The sequence below is a fragment of the Cebidichthys violaceus genome, unplaced genomic scaffold, assembly GCF_023349555.1.
Source record: "Cebidichthys violaceus isolate CVI_PGR_0920_01 unplaced genomic scaffold, fCebVio1.0.p SCAF_20, whole genome shotgun sequence".
NCBI lineage: Eukaryota > Metazoa > Chordata > Actinopteri > Perciformes > Stichaeidae > Cebidichthys > Cebidichthys violaceus.
In genome coordinates, this window is record NW_027176373.1 from 7,415,043 (window position 1) to 7,434,173 (window position 19,131).

Sequence of the window (19,131 nt, forward strand, 5' to 3'; positions counted from 1 at the left end):
CTGTGAAGAAATGCTTTTAACATGGAAACATTTGAATATACACAAAATGTGGATTATAAGTTATTCATTTCTTATGCTTATACTGTTTATTTTGCAGCCTTATAACTATGTATTCTGTTGATTTTCACTGTAAAACACATGCAAGAACTAGAAAGGTCTCCGCCAGGTGTGCCTGCAACGAGCACTGCTGTATTGTGTGATTGAATGAATAAAACTCACAATTGGCAAACACCCCCATCTAGACACCAAGACAAGAACAAAAACAAGTGTCCATTTATGCATGTAATCGGCTTGAAGTCTTTGTATAATACACTTCATACACACAAAAAGCAGTGCTGCATGTAACAATAATATTATAATAATAATGCAGTTTGCTGCAAGAGAATGGTAGATTTGCCGTAAACAGACAAGTCAGACAGATCAAGTTAGTTTCTTTGATATTCATAATTCAGTACTATTGGAAAAATGGAAAAAGGCCTTTTCCCCTAAATGTGGTCCAGTACCAAGAGGTTGTGATAGTAGGGAGGTTGTGATAGTAGGACCCCAACATGCACTCACACATTGACAATGCAGCCACACAACAGGGACTGTAATCCTGGACGGTTTACGTGACTGTATACATGGTCCGACAAAGGTCAAGCTCCATTTGCTCTCTGCTTGGAAAGATGGGACATTTTTTAATGTGGGATATATGAGTGTTCAGGTATGTATTTCTCAGATGTGTCATGTCTTCAGATGGTTGTTGGAAGGTGGCTGAGAAGATATTTTTTTTGGTAATGTTTTTAGGTTATTCTGTTGATTGTTTGGAGCCTGTGATGCAATACATATTTTTGTGTGAAAATGCTCATCTCATGTCATCTGTGTGCGCACACCAGCTCTGCCTCACGTATTCTAAGAGATGTGAAGAAATCTGTGTCTTTCTGTGCTGCTCGTGTAACGGTTTCTCAAGGCTCAGAGGAGATGAGCTGCTGTTTCTGATGTCTGCCTTGATGTTGTTTGTGTCAAGAATCTCTTGATGAAGTTCTGTTTGCAACAGACTGAATATGAGTTGAGATAAAATGGTTTCATAACTGCTGTGGTCACAGATTGGGGTTTATTTCAGATGTGTAAGGACTTGAAATATAAGTATTTGACTCATTTATTTCTGACTTATGAGACAGTTCTAGCTTTTAGCATCTTTACACAACTACAAGCAGTGTCTGACGTTAAAAAGGATGTAACCAAGAGGAAGCTAACATTAACCCCTTTCGAGAATCATTTGCTGTGATCTTGAAACTTTTAACTTAGGAGGTAAGTGATTTTCCCTCGGCTGGTCTGTCCTGTATGGATGTAAATTATTTGTGTGAAGTGGAGCATTCGACACACAACACTCACACACCTGCTTTCCCTGAGGCCAACTGTGGTGTAAAGACAGCTGGGTAGCTGAAAGGAAGCATCCATATTTTATTTTCAGCTTATCAATCAATCTGTGATTTGCATACACGGCAGACCTGTACCTTTGATATTAGCTGCCAATAACAAGACCAATTCTTACAACAGTGTTTGTATATTGTCTCCAATGTCTACACACTGTGTATGTATGATGCATTTATGCATTTGCATATTCATCAACTTTTTATCTTGTTTTTCAAGACAATGCTGGCAACCAATCAAAAAACACAAAAACCCCATGGATATGATGGCAATGCTTTGAGATGTTAATGCGCTAGTTAGCATACATGAATGACATTGTGCAAGAATAAATATCCTTTATGTAAAATGTGCATTACCAGTATTGGACAGTAATGGAACAAGGCCCATGTAAATGATTAGTATGTGAATCCATCTGGAGTGTTTCTGAGTCATTAATCTGCTGGTCATCTGAGGATCTCTTGGCTTTTTTGCAGTGTGTGTGCAGTGCAGAGCACGTGCCTGCCAGTGGTGTGAGGGGGATAAGAAGTGATAGCTCTATATATAGATGTATATGTATGTGGAGGCTTAAGACTGAACTGTGCAGCAGAATAGAGGCTTGCCAAGCATACTAGTGAGGGTTACACAGGCTGGTCCATGCACGCCATCTATTATCTCTGGGTGTGTATTCTATCTTTGTGAGGAGCAAATTAAGCTTTAAACCCTCAGAGCGAGGTGGGTGTGTTTTTGTATGTTATTGGTGTGACTTGAGCAGCTATAAAGGAAAGGGGGAGGTGGGCTGAAGATTGTAACAGCTGACTGTGTGTGTGTGTGTGTGTGTGTGTGTGTGTGTGTGTGTGTGTGTGTGTGTGTGTGTGTGTGTGTGTGTGTGTGTGTGTGTGTGTGTGTGTGTGTGTATTTGTGTGTGAAGGATGGTGTCAGGCCCGGAGCTACTCCAACACCATCATGGTTGCCCTGAGATATCAGGATTGTTCTCTGTTACACAAGAGCCCTCTCGTTATTCATTATAGTGTTTGAATGTACTGTATATACTGTAATTGTGTCCCTTCTATCTTCATTTTCATCTAGTTCTTGAGTCCTCCACATCTTCTGAGTTAACTTTCTCTAACCTTACCAATCCTTTGGAACCCTGCAGGCAGAGGCAGGAGGATACTACAGTGCACTGTGTAGGGGAGCACATAAAACCTAACATCAAACAAAAAATAGCTTTGCACCATGTGTGCAGCACCCTGATGTGGGCACGCTGTTGGCTGCAAGCAAGCACAGCAGCACACTTAACCCCATTTAGTCACTCTCACTCTCACAGGACCTGCCTTGTCACGTTGTGTAACACAAAACACATAATGCAAAATGTAACAAAAAAATGACACAACATTGAAAATAGGTGGTTCTATGAAAATCTTTGTTGACAGCCTGGAGTGGGTGTGGATTTTCTTGTCGGTAAACATCACTATCATTACTTTTATTGTTCCACCTATTGTTTCTTTTGGTTGATTATATTGCATAAGGCAAAGAGTGCCTTATGCAGGTTTGTTTCTATCTTTTAGCTTTAACATTCTGGACTGTCTGCTGAAAACTTTAGTTTGGAGCCAAATTCTGAAAAAAACAGATAAGATTTTATTTTTTGATTACCTGTAGTCTTACAGTGCTACCATTATATAATGTGTACTAGCTTCAGGATAATCAGTGTGGGTGACACTGGTGGTTCACCTTCCTCTCGTTTAATAACTGCAGGAGTCGTACATTCTGATAAAACTGTTGTTTCAGCAGAAAGCACAGCGTTAAACCAATGATGCAGTGGAGCACTCACTGCAGGATGACAACAGTGCTGCATTTGGTATATTAGTCGTGTCAGATACTCTCTTTCTAATGACTTACTCTGGAGCATGAAAACAAGACATCCAATGAGATGCTTCTATCCAGCTGCAATATGTTTGTGGGTCTTGTTTTAGTTTGGAAATAATCATCAGATCTTGTAACTACTATTAAATTAAGCAAGCGTTGCAGCAATGTAAAGAATATATATATATATATATATATATATATATATATATATATATATATGTGAACCTGCGCCACTGATCATTCTCTGAGTGGTATTTTCATCCTCTTATCCTCTGCTTCCTGTTAGACCCACAACAGCAGTCTGGCCTTTGAGTTTAGGACATGGGATTTTAGAAAGGTGGGCGTGGAGGAAGCAGAGCCGGAAACGAGGGAGGAGAGACGACTGCACCCAATCCGCACAGATTAACTGTAGAATGATGTTTTTGTCAGAGAATCGTCACCTCTTGCACCGGATTAAACTCTGACCACCTCACAAGGACGGGGCGTTTTAGGGATTGGTTGCAAAACTTTCCTGTGACAAGATATTCTACTTGAAAAGTGGTAATCCCCTTTTCTGTATTACGAGTCTTTTCTTAATCCCTGCATATGTGTAATTTGATATTATAATGCTAGGGGGAGAGGCATGTGTTCCAAATTCTAATTTTAAGTGTTTTTTTTAAAGGTGACATCATGAATTATGTAACTATGTTTTGTTTGGCTGCCCTGTGCATGTGTGTGCGTGTGCATGTGTGTACTTGGCTGGCTGAGCAATGACGTATTTCTTCATAACTTTAACTGGAGGCCAGAGGATCCAAATGTTTAGAAGATCATCACCCGTCAGCTGCTGTTTCAGTTTGTTATTCGGAACAAGCTGCATTCAAGAACCAATCCTGTTTCTATGTGCAGTCGTCATAGTTTTGAGTGTGCACATTTCACAAATGAAATAAGTATGCAGCAGATTAAGACTTTATATGAAATTTGATCCTGGATTCAAGTTTGTTGTCTATTCAGTCTCGACAGTTGGTCTTTTCCTCTTCTTGTCCATTTCAATCTTTGCCTCTCACTCCCTCTGGCCAGTGTGAATTGTTGGCCTATGATGCAATCCCTTATCCCTGCTAGTTTAAGTTTCCCAGCCAATCAGAGCACGGCAGTCGGAGGGTATCCAGTCAGCTCATGCTTGAAAACAGTACTGACAGTAGGAGGGACTTTCAATTTACTGTCCCTCCCCCTGTTGTCATCCCGGTTCAGCCTTTTTTTCAGTGTGTGTGTCAGTGTGTGTTGTGGTGGAAAAGCAAAAAGGCGACAGAAGGAAAAGGGAAAAGGAAGACTGGTCAGCAGGGCCGAGGGGAGAGACAAGGGAGGAAGTGGGTGTGCGTGTGTGAGTCAGGGAACACAGAGCTGCCATGGATGGTTTCTAAATTGTTCTACTCTACACTACTGACAGTAGGTAGTCTTTTTTGTCAACTCTGTGTGTGTTTGTCCTCCTCTACATACATGTGTGCATACAACTTTACATTATCAGCTCAGCTGGTACCAGAGAGGTGTGAGGTTGGATGTTTGTCCAAGCTGTCAGCACATATTCATTGCTGCACAGGTGCGTGACAGTGATCAGGAGGGCGGATACTTTATTCATTCCTTTCCTTATTAAACTGTCTGTCTCTCCGGCCCTTTTCCTGTCCTCTTGATGAACTGGGAAGAAGACGTTAAATGTCCCGTCTTTCCCCTTCCCCCCCTTCTTTATTTACACGTGTGTGTTAAAAGAGATACACATGAGCTGTGAGGATCCTATTGTACAGTAAAAGCTACAGCAGAGGTTTCTGTTCTAAATGAGACAAAGAAAACTGCTACTTTTGTATTCAGTTAAGCCAGTAGCGAATAGACTCATTGTGTGTTAACTCTGCCTGTGTTAGCTTGTTGTCACAAACAAACATGCTGCAAACTTTAACACACACACAAACAATTAGTTACACATGCAAAAGCTGTAATCCTGTGAGTTTGGGGATTTAGTCAGGCGTAGGTCACCGACAACATTACTGCTGTATTACTGCCCACATAATGGCCAGGAGAATTATAACACATTTCATTTTGATGGTATTAGCTGACAGCTCTCTGCAGGATGCGTCTTCTCATGCATCATTTTCTAAGCTTCCAACAGTCCTGCCTGGGCTTGGCTTTATCCCACCCTGCTGCCTGTAACTGCAGAGCCTTGAATCAGTACGTCTTCACTCAGTTTTTAGATTTCCCAAGCCTTTCAGTTAACTGGTCATGGTTACTTTAGAGCATCAAATCGAAACATTGTGGCCTACTTAGGAGTTTAAATGAGCTGAATGAAGTTGGGACCATGTCAAAACACAGTCTATTGAATGCATATAACTATAAACATGCTCGTCATTAGCAATCATTCACGTGCACGCATGCATTTTATGTTTTTGTAAACTTCATAGTAAAGCTGGAACATACAACAGCTTTGTATAACACCAATACAATACAATATTATAGTTTCATGCATCAGCTGAACTATAAATTTCAGCTGATTTCAGCTGATTTCATGCATCAGCTGAACTATAAATTAAAAGGAAACTAAGTTTTGACATTCTCTGTGGCTTACTTCAGACAGATGGTCTTAGCTTTTGTGCTAAAAAATGTTTCCTCTTATTTGGGATTTACAGCTTTGGACTTGAGATTTATTTATTTTTTGCTGTGATCCGCCCAATAAAACCGTGCTTTAAAATATGACCAATAGTAAACAAAGAGAAAACACACTATGCAACAGTGCCCCGGTATTATTTTTCCTCGCCTACCCACTAATACATGTGTCTAAATTTAGACAGACGTCATTACAGATATTAGTATCAGTGTGTTCTAGCACAGACAGAGAAGTGTGAGAACTATACAATACATCCTGTGGTTGATCCCTCTTTAATTACTTTCTATCGATAGACATTCAAGTTTCTCTTCATCAGAATCCAACAGAGACAACCGGATACTCTTGATGTGCCAGTTTGAAGCGCAGGGTTTATACTTTATTGTTTTTTAACAAGGCATATTTGGATTTAGACAAAACATAAGCTACTTACCAGTAATCATTTCCGTCGGACACCCTGCCTGTCCCTCACTGGAGTGTGAGGCCAGTCTATAGATTGTATGTCATTGGATTCTTTGCGTGAATGTGTGTGTGTGTGTGTGTGTGTGTGTGTGTGTGTGTGTGTGTGTGTGTGTGTGTGTGTGTGTGTGTGTGTGTGTGTGTGTGTGTGTGTGTGTGTGTGTGTGTGTGCAGTGGGAAACGACAGACAATAGGACATGAGCTAGATGGTACATAGGGGGATTGAGTGCTGTATTAGATTCAGCAGTGACAGATGTGCGGGGGGGCGGGGGGGGGGGGGGGGGGGGGGGGGGGGGGGGGGGGGTTGATGATTATCAGTGTGTTTGTAAGAGTTTTTGTGTGTTTGTCTCCTTGTCATTGGGTGTGTAATATTTAAACCTACTATATATTTTAAGGCCATGGATGTTTGTTTGAGACACATGCTGAGATACTTGTTATTGTTGCCAATGGCATGTGTACTGTTTGTATTTCAGACTGGATATTTTTCCATATACCTGATCTTCTCACTTCATTTACACACTATAGGTACATATCAATGAGAAAATGCTGCAGTAGTAACTTTAACATACCAAAGTAATTATTATGCCATATGTGTTCAGGCTTGCACTGATGAATGTGAAAGTGGGCCAAGTTGGAGCACTGGTTTGTGTTGCTAGGCAAAATATCCAAACCTTGCAGCTGTATTTCTATAATGGATGAGACTATGTAAAGCACGAGGCTCCTCTGTTCTGGTCACCTCACAGAGTTTTGCTACTATTTCAAATTGTCACTGACATATGTGTGGCTTTTTATTCTTTATTCTATAGCTCTGTACATATGTTTTCTTGTTCAAATCTGTGCTGGCATGACATCATTTGTAACATCTTAATATCATACAAAACGATTTCATACATTGACTGAATTCTGTGTTTAAAGGCAATATGATCTCTTATTCAAATACAAGCAAAATGGTGCCCAGCCACCAAAATTTAAATGCAGGATTATAACTTGCTATCACTCAAAAATTGATAGACAGGTGTTTTTTAATACACTCAACAACTAAATAGAACTGCTACGTCAGTAAATTGTAAGCAGGCCAATATGTGTGAAGCACATTAAAGTTAGTTATATATCAAACTCTTTAATTATATATGTACTGTAAATATATGTGTATATATTGTCTTTTCATTTTGTATGTTATACAAAAGCATATGGTTTGATCTAGAGGGAATATGGTAGTAGCAGAGTGCAGTATGAACCCAAATAAAGTTTAGCAGTAGTGAGACCTCACTTGTGACTTGTAAATATAGACAGACTGACGAACACAAATAGAAGGAAACCTAGACATTACTCAACACATTCTGTTTCAAGTCACATGTGTCTGTGTGTGTTTGTGTAAATGTCACAACAGGTCGGGAGTGTGTATTTTTATTTCAGTGGCCAGGAAAGCTTGTTTTAATGCATTGTTGTGGATTTGTAATAAAAGGATTCTCTTTAACCACAGACTGCATTTATCGTTTTGTTAAAAAAAACAACCTTTATTTTATTGCTTTGGGGTCTTTGAGATGTTAATCCAAAGCCAGGCACATGGCTATACTGGTTTGTCTACATCTGCTGCTGTCTGTACACTCAGGACTGCTTCTATTTCACGCTATTGGCTTTTGTCTGGTATTAATCTAGAAGTAACACCATAACAATGGACACGTTATACTATAGTCAAATAACTAAGCAGCTTTGATAACTTTGGTTCCTCGTGCCTGCTGTGGTATGTTTACTAAGCATTAGCAGCCCTGAAAGTGACACTCGCTTTAAAAGCTTTTTGGACAAATATTGGCAAATATTCATGTTTTTATTTTTGTCTCTCTGCAGGTTAACTTCTGTCATTGTCCGTGGCTTTAAATGTCCTCTGCCATGGCAAAGCGTGAGGCTGGAAGCACCAGCCCTGTGGTGCGTCAGATAGACAAGCAGTTTCTGGTCTGCAGCATTTGTCTGGATCACTACTCCAACCCCAAGGTCCTGCCCTGCCTGCACACCTTTTGTGAAAGGTAACTAACATTTGTGCTCTCTGTTTGAACTGTTACTGGTCCTAATTACTTGCACTCAAGCTAAACCCGACACAAACCCAAGTCTCTGCTCACACTGTCTGCAACATGTAACTTTTGCTGAGCCATGCAAAGAAGGTGGTAAAACAGTGAAACTTTTCCCTGTCAGTGCTTACCCTCCCATCCTTTTACTCAAGAATTATTGTCATATTTACACGTCTACTACTAGAGGAACCGCATCTATTGCAAATCCCTGGCCACAATTAGACAGCTCAGAGCACTTTTCCTCACCGGCTCCACTGAGATAAGTGCATTCCGCAGCATCAGGGACCGTCAACGTCTTAGAAAAGGCTCATTGTTGGAGGACACAATTATAATTCCTCAATCTACAGTGCCTCGGAAAGATGACACCTCCTCAGGCAATACTTACTGGGGCCTTTTGTGTGCTGAGCCTAGCAGAGGAGGTATTTGAAAAGCTTGTTGTGGGTCAGGGTGGGAAGATGGAAATGAAGAGGGGGGCATGTTGTTAGGTACAGACGATAACTGTGATTATGTTTACTTCTAAACCTATGACAAGACAAATATTTATTGAATACTTTTGAATAGCCACACAGAGTACAGGACAAATCCTTTTTCCAAGCAGCCTAGTGGGCATTTGCCCACCGGAGGGCAGATTTAATCCCCAGTTTAACTGGATGACATGTGATCTGGAGCCCTGCTGAGGTGAACAGATTTTTGTCTGGAGCTATACATGATGTTGCCAGACAGATGTTTTAATACAGGATGGGTTGATGTAGTTTTAGGGGTTTTAGGGCTGAGCTGGCAAATCCATGCTGGGCCTAGTCTGTTTGGTGTGGTATTGTATCTCTTTTAATTCTGCTCCCCTTTTACTCTTTCTGTGATTATCCTGGTTGTGTGCTCATTATTCAGAGATCAGGATCATGAGTGGGTTGTGCAACTGTTTCAAATGGTGCCAAAATAGATGACATCTTCCTACAATAGCTCAGTACTCATAGGCTACTCATGATTGTAGGATTTTACTTAATAAGGATAAGTGTGGCACTAGTCTTAAAAAAGTTAGTAAGGTAATTGGTTTATTAATCAGCAACAGTTTAGTTTATTGATTCATTGTTTATTCAGTTCTATATGCTGCTTTTCTGTTTTATAGTGTTATAAAAAAATTTATTTTTTATTTTTATTGGACAAAACTAGTAGAAATGTTATGAAAACAACAAATATCCAAGTAACCCCAAACTGACAGGTTAATCTACAATGAAAGTTAACATTAGCTGTCACCCGTCTCAGACCTTTTCACCACATCACTGTTGTGGTCCCTAGCTGGTTGTATTTCTGACAAAGCCACAGTAATTTATCCAGGCTTTAGAGCATTACAGTGATGTTGACAGAGCAGTGATAGACGGTTTAAAGCTCTCTGTTGTTCTCAAAAGCTAACGACTGCAGTTTACTAAGGCTTGGTTGATACGAGTCATTCTGGTGTCATAAATTAAACAGAATGGTGTTAACATGCTGCCCAAGCAGCTTCCAGACATCCTTGCGTACAACAACAGAGACGTATCTTCGACACTGACCTCGGGTTTCTTGCAGCATCAACTGCCAATTTAGTGATATCCGAAGCTAAAGAAAAACAACCGTACATCACATGTTGGATGGCAGCCGGGCTGTAGGCCAGGAGTGCAGTCTGGTAATCTGCATTTTGCAGCTGAACTTTGCTGACTGTGGGTTTGTTTTTGGCTTGAAGGTCGTCTAACGTTAAATAGATTGTCTCCTAAGGGCAATTGAACCTGCACGACATTCCAGCCTGTTGAGCCGGTGGGATAGATGTGTGACTGTTTCTAGGATGAGGCCAGAATCCAAAACACATGCACACTCGCACAAACATGCAGAAGCATAAACGAACACAGAAACGTCTACTCTCCCTAAAGTCTTTTATCTCTTTGTGTTTCTGTTCGGCAGATTGATTTGCCAGAGATTCACTTACTCTAATAGGAAGTGTGCGTGTCTTCTCCTGGGGCTGTGTGTTCTGTGGATTGACTCGGATTCACACTTTTCCACTATTTGTTGTGACAGCAGCACTATTTAGGCAGTGTCTCTCAATTATTGTGATAAGATGACTGCTCTCTCTCTCTCTCTCTAGTGTCTTCCTCTCTTTCTTTGTCTGCTATATCGGTAAATTGAATATGATTTATACTTATACACAGAATGACGTAAAAAATAATCGTTTGGGTAGATTTTATATTTTAATACTTGCTTGTCTTTATTTGTTGACTCCCTCTCTCCAGTTGTCTCCAGAACTACATTCCCCCAGAGTCCCTGACGCTCTCGTGTCCAGTGTGCCGGCAGACGTCCATTCTGCCCGAGAAAGGAGTTTGTGCTCTACAGAACAACTTCTTCATCACTAATCTCATGGAGGTTTGACTCTTTATCTCTTTTTTTAATTCAAGTCAGACACAAATGTGTTACAAACAGGATTTTGAAGTGCGTTACATGGAACAAAAGACAAAACATAGATGACTTAATAAGAAAGATTATTTAAGATAAATACAGATTGTACTTGCACTGCTATTTTTGTGAGACAGTCTTTGTGTTCAACAGAGGGAGAACATTTTTGCAGACTGAGATCATTTCATCTCTCTTTTTTAAGGGGCTCTTTTTTCACATTTGCTTTGTATCTAAGGTTTCCATTGGGCATGTAGATGATTAAGGTTACCATTGGGTTATAGGGAATGCATTTATTCAATGCAGGGTGCTCAAATGGATAGCAGTACAAAAATGTGTATTCATGTCTTGAAGAGAATGAAATCCGCAACAGACTACAAGGAAATTCAGACAAAGGGAAAAGCATCTAGTGGCGTACCATGTATTGTTATGTCCACAGTTTGATTTGGCACCTCTGCCACCTCTCAATAATTGTCCCCTGCCAAATAAAGGAAAAATGACAAAAATATACATATTAAAAAGAAAAGAAACAAACCCATCACAGTACATAAGAAAACACATCATTATCTTACAAGTCTATTGGAACTACTGAAAAGCAATATGATGAAGTTTAAAATGTCCACCAGGTCCTTCAACGAGACCCAGAGTGCTCGCGGCCGGAGGCCTGCAGTGTCCTGGAGTCAGTCAGCGCTGCAGCTGCAGTGAAGCCCCTCTGCTGCCCAAACCACGAGGGAAAGGTGGGAAGTACTTTTGTGACGCCTCAGTCCAGTCATCACCTCACAAAAACTGCCCTCCTTTTTAATTTATTAGCAATAATGAATGTAAAAGAAACTGAATCTTCAAATTTCCCACCTAACTGTAATGCCCAGCAAGAGTGAAAGAGCTTTTTTACTCAGTTTGTCTCCCCCTGCAGGTGATGGAGTTCTACTGCGAGTCGTGTGAGACGGCCATGTGTCTGGACTGCACAGAGGGCGAGCACCGGGAGCATGTGACTGTTCCGCTGCGGGATGTCGTGGAACAGCACAAGGCTGCTCTGAAGACACAGCTGGATGCCATACTTAGCAGGTTAGGACTTGATATCTTGATAAAGCTTTCAGAATATTTCCTTCACATCAGGTGTTTGGAAGCTTAAGCATTTGGCCCAGATCTGGCATCTGCCATCAAAGATCTCCTATGCTGTGCCCACCATGTCAAAACACGGCCCTGGGTATAGTGGCAGAGGCCCAATTTATGTTTTTGTATAGCTTTATAGCTCTTCAACTGGTGTTTTTTCTACAATTGATGGAAGAAAATTTCACATTGTGTCAACTTGCAGGCTTCCTCAGTTAACAGCATCCATCGAGCTGGTGACTGACATCTCCCGCCAGCTGAATGAAAGGAAGAATGAGGCGGTAGCAGAGATTACCAGCACGTTTGAAGAGCTGGAACGGGCCCTGCATCAGCGCAAGACGTCCCTCATCACAGACCTGGAGCTCATCTGCAGCACCAAGCAGAAGGTTATGTTTCACACATCCATATATATGTGATCCATGCACTCACACAGAGGTGTACATGCATCTTTTTGTGCACAAACACATAAGTATTTTACAAGTAGTTGATCGTGACCTGCCACATGTCTTACATTCCTGTTAACATACTTCAGCCTGCTGACTTTTCTGCTTACCTGACCACAGGTCCTGCAGGCCCAGCTTGCATCTCTCCTCCAGGGGAAGGAACACATCCAGAGCAGTTGCAGCTTTACTGAGCAGGCTCTCAGCCATGGGAGTGCTACTGAGGTGGGCTGGCAGATTGTAACATTTAAAAGCAGGAAATCAAACAGGTTACAAGTTACAACACGTATGAGAATCAGCTTTTAATTGTGTTGCAGTGTGTACCCGGATGTGCTTGAGTTTTGTAGAAAAGAAACAACTTGGAATGCAATATGTGTCTCTTGTAAATGTAGGTGCTGCTAGTTCAGAAGCAGATGAGTGAGCGGGTAACAGCGCTGGCCAGACATGACTTCCCAGAAAGACCACATCAGAATGCACACCTGGATTGTCAGGTATTACTTGTTGCTTATTCTTATTCAACCTATTTCCCTGCTGTTGACATCTGATATCCCTACATGGTCACAAAATTAGGCTTACTTTTTTAGTTGTGAGAGTTTTTGCTTGTTGGAACTAATAATCTCAAATTGAAAATATTAAGTTATTTTTTTTCTTTGAAAATGTGGGAGTTTTAAACCCTTGCTCGCTTTAGTTGGGGTTGATTGCTGTAAGAAAGAAAAATACTTTGTAGAACATAGATATTACAGCTGGATTAGGGCTTTTTTTTTTTAATGCAGAAGTTCACACATGACAAGCAGTTGTAAATGCAGGGTCAACAGTTAATTTAAAAATAGCAACATCCAAATATGTTTTGATGAAAATCAGAAAAATATTTGTGAATCCTATATTTGTGTATTGGATATGTGGATTTTGTTTTCATAATGATACAATTTTTTGTTTTTTGTGAATTGAAAAATCTTTAGAAATATTATAAATTACAAAATACATTTGGGAATCCTTCTCAGTGCATTCATTAATATTGAGGCTGATTTAATTCCATACACGTGGAGCCAACCATAAAAATGTAACTTTTTACAGCAATACGGGATTCTGCAGTGGAAAATATTGTTTATCTTTTGTGTTGTCTACTCTAGGTGGAGACTGAAGGTTTGCGACGGTCCATTCAGAACCTGGGAGTTCTCCTCACCACAGCCGCTGTGGCTCACACCTCGGTTGCCACAGGAGAGGGCCTCCGCCATGCAGCAACTGGGCAGCACCACACAATTACTGTGACGACAAAAGACAAAGTACTTTCTTAAATATTTCGCCTTACTTCCATTTCCATGTGTAGAGTGAACTTTGGATAAAGCTAACAGATATATACATTTAGTTTTTACTTTTATCTGTAGTGTCTTTATTTGCTTTAGTCACATATTTCAGTTTAGTTTTTCATTCAAATTCCCATTTCAAGCAATTTTTCTCTTGTAAGAAGTCAGTAATTATATAATGGCCATGGTCACCAAGGCAATTAACAGGGATTAGAAAGTGCTGCCTTAGAGGCTGCAACCATGTGCATATTGCTTGAACAACAAGATTCAGAATTTCTTTTTGTTCTCAAATTGAAACACTGACCTCTCTCTACAGGATGGCGAGTTGGTGCGGACAGGAAACGCTGTTTTAAAAGCAGAGATAACGTCTGTCGACGGCAGCCGCATTGCAGAGGCGGATATAGCGGACAATAAAAATGGGACGTATGAGGTGGGCTACACGTTACGCTCTGAGGGAGAGTACTCTTTCGCTCTGTTGCTGTACGGCCAGCCGATACGTGGCAGCCCGTTCCGCCTGCGGGCGATCAAGCCCTCAGATGTGCCACAATCTCCAGATGACGTGAAGAGGAGGGTGAAGTCTCCCAGCGGGACAGGAGGCCACATACGGCAGAAAGCAGTGCGTCGTCCTTCCAGCATGTACAGCACCACCAAGAAAAAGGAGAACCCCATTGAGGATGAGCTCATCTACAGAGTGGGTAAGACAGATGACCCATCCAAGAGAGAAAGTCCTTACACTGTGTGTCAAACCATGTACCATGTAGACATTACTATCATCCCACTGCTCACCTGTTTCTAAGCCATACAACAAGTTTTTAGATTGACACCCTCCCCTCTAGACAGCTTCTGTTTTCACTTCATGCCAATAGACTACAGGATAAAAATCAACTTGCTGTGACTTGATAGGTGGGGTGACATCCAGAAAAAAAAAAAACACCTTAACAAGCTACAGTATGTTGTCGGAAGATGAAACTTAGAAAACAAATTTTGTGAAATGACCACAGTAATAGGGAGAATGTTTTGGTCGCTCACATAAAATGTTGACTCTCAGGTTTTGGATGTACGTGTCCCTGTCATGCAAAGATAATGTTACTTGCATAAATTAATGAAAGTGAAATATTCTCACAGTGAAGGATTATTTTTCTCAAGCAGGTTTCAAATCTTTGCAAGTAAATTTTTTTAACTGTACTGACATGAACTGAAACCTGCATTTGACTGGAAGGCAGAAGATCAATCCAAACACTTAAGGTGTGTTTTGAAAAATAATCAGGAGGATAACCACTGGTAATATTACAAACTGAGACAAAGGTGAACATATGAAATGGCACATTTACTGAGTGGGTTATTATTTACTTTTTCAGGTTCCCGGGGCAGAGAAAAAGGAGAGTTCACAAATCTGCAAGGAATATCAGCCTCTTGTAACGGCAGAGTGGTGGTGGCTGACAGCAACAATCAATGCATACAGGTGAGACAGACACAGAGAGGAAAATGCAACCATGATGCCTTTGTGGTCACATAGATTTGGAAAATACTGTGATTATGACACTCAAAAGGGGCTCTTTGGTGGAACCAATTACAGGTATTCTCTAATGATGGACAGTTTAAGATGCGCTTTGGGGTCAGAGGTCGGTCTCCAGGGCAGCTGCAGAGACCGACGGGCGTCACTGTGGACATGAACGGTGACATTGTGGTGGCCGACTATGACAATCGATGGGTCAGCATCTTCTCCTCTGACGGCAAATTTAAGGTGAGATCTCATTAATTATTATTAGCTGAACAGACCCAGTATGCTTGTGTTGTGTGTGTGCGTGTGTGTATATCATCATGGCAAAATCTGGTCCTGGAGACACGAGGAACAGGAACTAACCCAGAGGCTGTTTTGAGTACTTTGACAGGTGTCTACAGGTGAGGTCTGAGCAAGGGGGCAGTCAGTCAGGCATTGAAGTGTTGAAGGGGCCATCGGTCCCCCAATGTTACGCCCATGGCCCGATTTTGCATCATGGCTGGTGTGATCCTATTTCAAGAGGGTCTCTAGTTATAACATTTTTATGACATGACACGACGACTTTTTATGTGACATTTTTATGAGATACTATACTATATTTGTATGACATTTTTATGACAAATTGTATTATGACATTCTATACAGTGTCATTTTTTGTGACATACTATACTGTAACTTTTTTGTGACATTCGTATCACATACGAATTACATTGTGTCTTTTTATGACATACTGCTATGACTTTTTATGATATTTTCATGATTTTTTACTTTTTTGGCAAATTATACTATAACTTTTTATTTTATTCTATAATAATGAATATCCCTACTGCAAAGAACTATGATCTGTCATGGTATTATTAATCATTATACTATTTATATATATATATATATATATATATATATATATATATATATATATATATATATATATATATATATATACTTTCTTAGGTGAAACATAACAAAATATTATCTAAATGGACATATGCTTGTTAAAAAGATAATTTCAAAGTCTTTCACGTCTTTCTTTCCCTCCTAAAATCGATTGTCTTCCTTCCTTTTCAGAATAAGATCGGTGCAGGTCGGCTCATGGGTCCTAAGGGTGTCGCTGTGGACAAGAATGGACACATCATTACTGTGGACAACAAGGCCTGCTGTGTCTTCATCTTTCAATCCAATGGGAAGTTGGTGACTAAGTTTGGAGGCAGGGGGACGTCTGACAGACAGTTTGCAGGTGAGAAGTATGAAAAGAAAGACTTATTTTTAAGACTGACAGGGAGCTCCCAAACAATACCCTCTCTTTTAATGATGTCATCTGTCAGAGATATTTTACAAATTTGCTTAGTATATTACAACACAAAGTATCCCATAGATATTATCTTCATTATTTTGGATTTTGAAAGAGATAAATACAGTAAATAAAATCTGCGAGAAATACAAAAAAAAATTACAATCAATATTTTGGATGTTTTGTTGACATCTTTACTGCCAGTATGAAAAAAACAATAATGTATTGTTGTGCTCACATTTTATGTTTGTATATAAACCAATGCATTACATCATATTTTACATTCTGTTTAAAAATGTAAGCCTGTACATGAATGCAAAACCTCAGCGATGCAGTGGCCCTCTGCCTCCCCCCACACACACACACACAATCTGCGGCTATGCGGACCACCCTACTCTATTTTCTTCTTTGCTTATCCTTTATCTCTGACTACCTATTTTCCTTTCTTTCTGTTCTTCCTCCTGTTTTTCAATCCAGAAAAACTTGGTCCAAACTTTAATAAATCTGGCTCAGTTTTCAGTAAGTACTAAGTGTGGCCTTGCTGCAACCTTAATCCCACAGTGCAGTGCTCTGTCTAACCCAACTCCCTGATCATTGTCTGCCCTCCTGAGAACTCAGATTGTTGACAAATCAAAGCTGTGCCTGTTCAATAACAATCAGAAATATGTACATGCTATTGTAATAATCCCTTACTTTTACAATAATGAACATGTTGTAATGTGCATTGTGGTTTTTGTATCAATGGCTAATTAAGATCAGTGTGAATGATTTTCACTGCTCTGACTCCAGTGACATGAATGTAACCGATGCTCCCTGTTTGCTCCAAGACAATCAGTGTTGGAAGCTACAGAGCTGATTAGTGTGTAACTCAGCTCACATAAATACCCATGATACCTTTTTTTTTTCAATAAACCATCATCGTTTATGGTGAATCTCGGAGCCATAAGCCTTTCAATATTATGTAATTTAGAGTTTTAGTATCGTTCTGACAATCTGAAAAAAACGGGAAAACAATTGTAACTCACGTTAAAGCATCTAAAGCATGAAAAGAATGCCATCACTACTCTCCAGGCAAATCAGAACCGCTAACCATCTGATTTAAATAGGTTTCATGATTGCAGCTTTAGGCACAACAAGCTGAATGGTGTGTTGAAACAGCCTACTAACAGTAAATGGAATGGTGCAAACCACAGGAATCAGTTTCTGTTCCAGGTACTGCAAATTGCACATCAACCTTCCTCTCTCTCCTTATCCAGGTCCGCACTTTGTTGCAGTGAACAACAAAAATGAAATTATTGTGACCGATTTTCACAATCACTCTGTAAAGGTAAGACATGCTATATATATATATATATATATATATATATATATATATGTATACATGACATGCTTTGTATACATGTATACTCTCTATATAGTTTATGGCGAATCTATCAATGTGCCCATGGATATAGACAAAACGTGTATTTTTACTGACTCCCTGTCCCAGGTGTACAGTGCAGATGGAGAGTTCTTGTTCAAATTTGGCTCTCATGGTGAAGGCAACGGCCAGTTCAATGCTCCCACTGGTGTGGCTGTGGACGCCAACGGGAACATCATCGTAGCTGACTGGGGTAACAGCAGAATACAGGTGAGACGGGCTGTATTTAGTCTGCCATCAACTTCACAACTATAAGCCTTGAACGTTATTTTCTTCAATGAACATGAACTCTAACCTTGGTGTTTTTCTATTTCAGGTGTTTGACAGCACAGGCTCCTTCTTATCTTATATTAACACCTCAGCAGACCCGCTGTACGGACCCCAAGGCCTCGCCCTCACCTCAGATGGACACGTGGCTGTTGCCGACTCCGGAAACCACTGCTTTAAAGTTTACAGATATCTGCAGTAGGCTGAGGGAAGACATCGCAGACACAACCTTTGCTTAGACAAGTTACAATCACTTACTGCTTATGGACATAGTGACTGCACAATTCACAATGGCCCCAGGTTTCACAAATGCATTTCCTTTTTATTGTGTCTGTACATACTTTAGAAGATCCAATATTCAGAGCTTAGAAGAAAGAAATTGAAGAATTATTTTTACATTAAAACAACTAAAACACCAAAAATTCAAGCGTAATTGAAATGTATTTTAAAGACAAAGTAAACTAGCTATCCCAAATATTATTGCAAGAAGTGAAATTAATTACGTCTTTGAGAAAAACAAATCTCAGGAGGGCTATCCTGGTGAAATATAGGTTTAAAAAGAAATTAAACTTCGCAAGCAATTAATGAAAAAATCATCCAATGATTGGATGTTTCCTCTATTTGATCACTCTGTCAACCTTAAACTAAGGCGTTTTAACCAAACCCCTTGACCGCACCAGTAGATAGCCTGCCAGTCTGATGTTGGTGACACACTACAATTTTTTGGGCAATGGAGATGGGCAACACTCCCAGCAACCAGCAAACAAACTGAGACACGGATGCAAAAGTGCACTACTGGTTTCCTGATTATGCTTTGTGATTGAAATAACAATGCTCAGGCCTTTCCTTGAACACCGTTGCATGTCAGTATGCTCTAAAAAAAGTTACCCTGTCATCACTGCCTTCAATTTGTCATTAGTAAATACAACACATGCAGACAGGAATGTGTTGTTTAAAAGGAATTGTTTCTTATTCTCCTTTTGCAC

General features: G+C 40.2%; 1 protein-coding gene across 4 annotated transcripts in view; it reads left to right on the forward strand.

The window, feature by feature from the left end:
* trim3b (tripartite motif containing 3b) overlaps window positions 1-19,131 on the forward strand; it is a 30,397-nt gene that overhangs the window by 9,969 nt on the left and 1,297 nt on the right. For 2 of the 4 annotated variants that reach the window (XM_068715967.1, XM_068715966.1), the window contains 16 exons: window positions 8,186-8,361; window positions 10,659-10,788; window positions 11,442-11,552; window positions 11,729-11,880; window positions 12,131-12,311; window positions 12,489-12,590; window positions 12,758-12,856; window positions 13,496-13,648; window positions 13,986-14,364; window positions 15,028-15,131; window positions 15,246-15,413; window positions 16,236-16,404; window positions 16,936-16,977; window positions 17,715-17,785; window positions 17,948-18,088; window positions 18,195-19,131. The exon at window positions 18,195-19,131 is cut by the window's right edge and continues 1,297 nt beyond it. In XM_068715967.1, coding sequence (XP_068572068.1) covers window positions 8,216-8,361; window positions 10,659-10,788; window positions 11,442-11,552; window positions 11,729-11,880; window positions 12,131-12,311; window positions 12,489-12,590; window positions 12,758-12,856; window positions 13,496-13,648; window positions 13,986-14,364; window positions 15,028-15,131; window positions 15,246-15,413; window positions 16,236-16,404; window positions 16,936-16,977; window positions 17,715-17,785; window positions 17,948-18,088; window positions 18,195-18,347 — 2,301 coding nt within the window. In that variant the 5' untranslated portion in view covers window positions 8,186-8,215 and the 3' untranslated portion in view covers window positions 18,348-19,131. Of the gene's footprint in view, window positions 1-4,520; window positions 4,678-8,185; window positions 8,362-10,658; window positions 10,789-11,441; window positions 11,553-11,728; window positions 11,881-12,130; window positions 12,312-12,488; window positions 12,591-12,757; window positions 12,857-13,495; window positions 13,649-13,985; window positions 14,365-15,027; window positions 15,132-15,245; window positions 15,414-16,235; window positions 16,405-16,935; window positions 16,978-17,714; window positions 17,786-17,947; window positions 18,089-18,194 lie in introns of those variants that run through there. The other 2 variants (XM_068715968.1, XM_068715969.1) reach the window with 2 other exon arrangements.